The 4,562-nt window shown below is 42.1% G+C and overlaps 1 protein-coding gene across 1 annotated transcript in view; it reads right to left on the bottom strand.

The window, feature by feature from the left end:
- The window catches only part of T265_04467 (hypothetical protein), a gene marked incomplete at both ends in the record, with an annotated part of 29,809 nt that overhangs the window by 21,887 nt on the left and 3,360 nt on the right, over positions 1–4,562 (bottom strand). The window contains 2 exons of the mRNA XM_009169216.1: positions 1,370–1,597; positions 3,577–3,713. Of these exons, the coding sequence (XP_009167480.1) occupies positions 1,370–1,597; positions 3,577–3,713 (365 nt within the window). The remainder of the gene's footprint in view (positions 1–1,369; positions 1,598–3,576; positions 3,714–4,562) is intronic.

Below are 4,562 nucleotides of genomic sequence, written 5' to 3' on the forward strand. Positions count from 1 at the left end.
TTTCTTAGCTGTTTGTAGGAGTTGAGGAATGCCATGGACAGAAAAAGTTTCGCATATATATATATATATATATATATATATATATATACACTCCAACGTTTCTGCAAGCTGTGCTTAACAAGTCACTCAGATATACTTAGCCGTCCTTCACTCCAAAGTCATCTTCCCTACGTAGGAGAGTAACGAACCTGCCGTTCTATATTTGGCCACTTATCTCATAGTATTGTTTTTAGTACAAAATGTCTAAGGTATCCTCACTTGTTGGATTGTGAAATTCCTGAAAATTCCGTCTTTGACTTGCTGAAACCGGCCGATATTTTCGGAGTAAGAAACATTCGTTTGCTGTTCTCAAAATTGAAGTTCGTGTGGATGTCAGTCGTTACGAAACAACGGTAGCTATTGGCCTCATGCATTGATTATTACCCATGCGACATGCATGCCGCAGGAATTGTCACGCGATACGAATCGTACTAGCCAGTTTCGTGCGTCTGTAGAAAAGTTTAACCTTGCCGCCTTCAACTGCATAACCCTTAGTACAATCGACGTTTTTGTGATTTGAAGAAAATGAAACCGTACACAGGATTTGGCGTTTCGTTTTACAAATTGTCCTCAAGTATTCTAGCCACCTTTGTTCCAAACCGCCTTTACGCAGGTGCTCACAAACGAGTCCCAGAGAGAAAAGGACAAAGGTAAAGTTTGTTCGGAAAACATACACAAATATGGCCATCGGTTTTCGGTTCATCTGAAGTTGGACCACCAAAACTTGTCCCGGTGTGAGTAGCGGAAAGCGCGGATCTTGAGAATAAAACCGCACACTTTGTTTTCAGCGTACGTCAAGGCATCAGCGTGGCGATAGTCTGAGGTCGTCCACCTCATCATCATCGTCATCATTATCATTGGCAGCATGATATCAGTGTTTAATACCGATTCTTCACTACCGTACAACCATGATTTATGTGAAAGCCCTATTGTAAAGAAAAGAGTAAAAGTGGACGGGGAGGGGACTTAGTTCTAGCTTACCACAATCATTCCGAGGTGCTTAAACCTCCAGACACTCACTCAGGCGATCTGGATAGAAACTGACAACAAGAAAGCCATCCACAAGTTCATGAATCGGAATGAACGACGGGCGACAACAGCTGGCAAACTTCTGCCACTGGGCATCGCAGATTCACTGCAATAGGAATATTCCCACCCCGTGGGGTTATAATTACCTCCTAGTGTCTTACTTATCTCAACATTCTCCTAGTTCTGCCAGAGAGTTTGGTGGTGACCCGATAATTGACCCCTTTTGAGGAGTCCCCTACTGAGTGCTTTTATTGTGACAAACTTGTAGTCCTTTGTTTCTGTGCCAGACGGAATGACTCACTTGTATAGTAAACTTGCGACAGTCACCAAATTGCTCCTCTCGATCGTCCCAGATTGCGTAAAATCGAAGCACTTTACGGTCTAGCTCTAAGTGTTGTCTGCGTTTGTCAAATGAGGATGGCGTTTTGCTGACTCCCAAAGCCTCACGCCTAGCTCGATTATCCAGATATGGGTCGACAGGTTCCGGTTCGGGCGGATTTACTTCCACTCCTTCGCTTTCTAGGAAATCCTAGTGAGATTGGAATGGAAAGAAGCAAAGAATTCATCACAGTGAAAGAGGTATAAAATCAGGTAGCCTCCACGTAACCACAGTGCTCTCAAGAGCGACTACACATTATGCTGGTCCATATTGGGTTAAAATTAAAGATTCTGGAGATAAAACCCAACAAGCAAGAAAAAACAGGTCTTGGAAACAAATGTTGAGCCGAAATATCCTCATAGAGTGTAAAACTGATTGACTTGCTCTGCTCCAGTATATCTTATCCCAATCTTCTCCACTTCAGGCTCTGACAACCCTTTGGTGAAGGTACATGCCACACAGCTGAGTTACATATGGGTTGATCTGACCGACATTCATTTACACATCATGTATGGCTGCGAAATATGGATAAGTACAGGTGCCGGGTATGCAGTATACTCTCCTACCTGTGATCCCATCCAGGCTTATTGCGTGTTTTGTTACGCTGTTCTTACCTTGTTCGGTTCAAAATGCAGTTATGATCATGGCGGTCAAGTTGCACAATAAAATAAATTAGCTTGCAACGGAATTCTACCGATGTTTCGTTACTTTTAAACAGCATCCATATTATAATATCGTATCGGCACTCATTCTTGTATAACTTTGGCTAATCCTGCATGATGTTACCAATCGGCGGACAGTACAAAACTTGATGCAAATGAATATGAACACCTTAAAAGTACAGAATTCCATCAAAGTACACGAGATATGGTCTTGATGACCGAGCTCTGACGTTTGTGTTCAGAGCTCGAGCTCGCCTGCAAAGACGAAGAGAAATACCTAGAAACTTGGAAGGACTAATGGCACTAGGAATATACTATGTTTCTATAAGCTTCTTACAAATTCGGAACAACCAAGCTTCTCGTGGATGTTTGAGCGCCTGAAAAGTTACCGGAGCTCGGGCATGCGATATCTCAACCTGTCCAAAGCACATCCAATAAGTTTGTGCAGGGATTGAAGGCTCCATTAGATCGAGCCCTCTAAGATTTGACTACACATTGAATCCGGGTTCATGAACCTTCATTAATCTGCATTGCTTGACGGGGGTTATTTGACAATGGCTTTCCTTAGACCGGGTTGTTTTTCTTTAAATGAGTATGTTGAACAACCAGTTAGTTGATGCTGAGTGAAAACAAGCATCCTCGAGTTTTTCAGTGGTTGCAAAAGAGCACAATTTATTTACTAAAGCGATTTTGTTATATTCAGAAGAACTTCCAAATTTTGAGTGCGAATGTACAATGGATGTCACTAAATAATACCCCGTGTACGATGGAATAAGAATTCACATTTTTATGCATAAACCTGTCTTGAATTCGGTCAACTTCTTGAACTCAGATGGTTTCGTGAGTAATGTAAAATGTTCCCACCTCCGAGTGTGGATGGATGCTCCTCAACAAGTTAAGCCTCTCGACAAATACTCTGATTTACATAGAAACCTGGTTTTGACAAAACACTCAACCGAATTCAATTGAATCCTTTGTTTAAGTTGTTCCGCTTTAAAATTCAGGCATTTGGTTACATTGTGCCATAACGGCTAGGTCATCTTGCTTTAAGATACCTCCCAAAAGTGGTCGGCCTGTGAATGGTTTTCCGGAATGCTTAGTCCTGATGAACATGAAAAAACGAATCCATGGCTGTTGAGGTGTCAACAACAATCTTATTAGTAATAGGTTCTGTCACGAAGCTAACCTTCTATTGTATCTTAATTAGCCAAGGAATAATCGAGGAGTTTTGAATTTTTTCCATATAAGTTAAACGCAAAGCATTCAAAAAGAGGAAGAGAAGAAAATCATCTCTCTCGTTTGAGTCACGGCGACGATTGCCGAAGTGCACTATGCTGGTGGATGACAGCAAGGCTAAAACACATGTACGGGGCTTTCAAGTTTTTAGAGAAAATTAACCTCAATTGCAGCACAATACCTCGAATAAAATTAAGGGATGCTTGTAACTTGGCTCTCTCAGCAACTTACATGTGTGAACTTGTCACAATTCGTTATCCGGTACACGCGCCCATAGATTGCCAGGTTAACACCCAGGTTGAGATCTCTCCAATTGTACGGATCCCCCATATCATTCTTTGGAATACGATGGCGTCGCACAAGCTTACCTGGTCAAAGAAGGAATACAATGAGTGCGGTTCAGTTCAGTCACTTTGGAAGTTTATTAAAAAATTTATAATATACGGATCTTTCACCCTTACATAATAATTCATGCGTAAAACAATCACGTCCTGACTTCACCAAATAGAGTTAATTATTCGTCTGCAACATAAAGCAGAATTGCTTTCTAGAATCCCCTTGGAAAAAACATTTGTGCTCAACTGGCAACACAATGCAAGGTACTCAGTGAAACGATTACAAAAGCTTGTTGCTGCTCTAATTCTCAACTGGTAGACGTATTGCAACAAAGTAAGTTTCTGAGTATCTGTGAGACTCTTGGTTGCCATCTAAACTCTGAGACTAGACTAACCTAAGTGTCACAGGTAAGCCAGATACTAACGTCCGACTTATTTCTCACACATCCGTTTTGACGGTATAAATTTCGGTTTTGACATTCACCATCATACTTACATCTAAGGGTCAAATAACTTCCACGAACTGTGGTGCACTTTCTTTAGTGTGCCGTGTACCTGTACCGGTTGTAACGAGACTGTCGATGTCAACTGTGCTTCGCCGCCTTACGGTGGCTCGCGAGATACTGTCTCCAGAGCAGCAAGCGAGATTCCGGCCAAAGCTTCACACTGCGCTAGGTGCTAGAACAACGCCATACGTATTAGCGACCCACAATTCTAGTATTCCTGGATTTCCGAGGCGCATTCGACTCGCTTGATCGGTCCATTCTTCTTGAGACGCTTGCCCACCAAGGAATGCCCCGGAAGTTTGTAATCATAATAGGTTCTTTGTATTCTCAGACTTCCAGACGTGTGAATGTGTACGGAGAGCTTTCCAAAAGCTTC

Source organism: Opisthorchis viverrini (assembly GCF_000715545.1).
Source record: "Opisthorchis viverrini unplaced genomic scaffold opera_v5_76, whole genome shotgun sequence".
NCBI lineage: Eukaryota > Metazoa > Platyhelminthes > Trematoda > Opisthorchiida > Opisthorchiidae > Opisthorchis > Opisthorchis viverrini.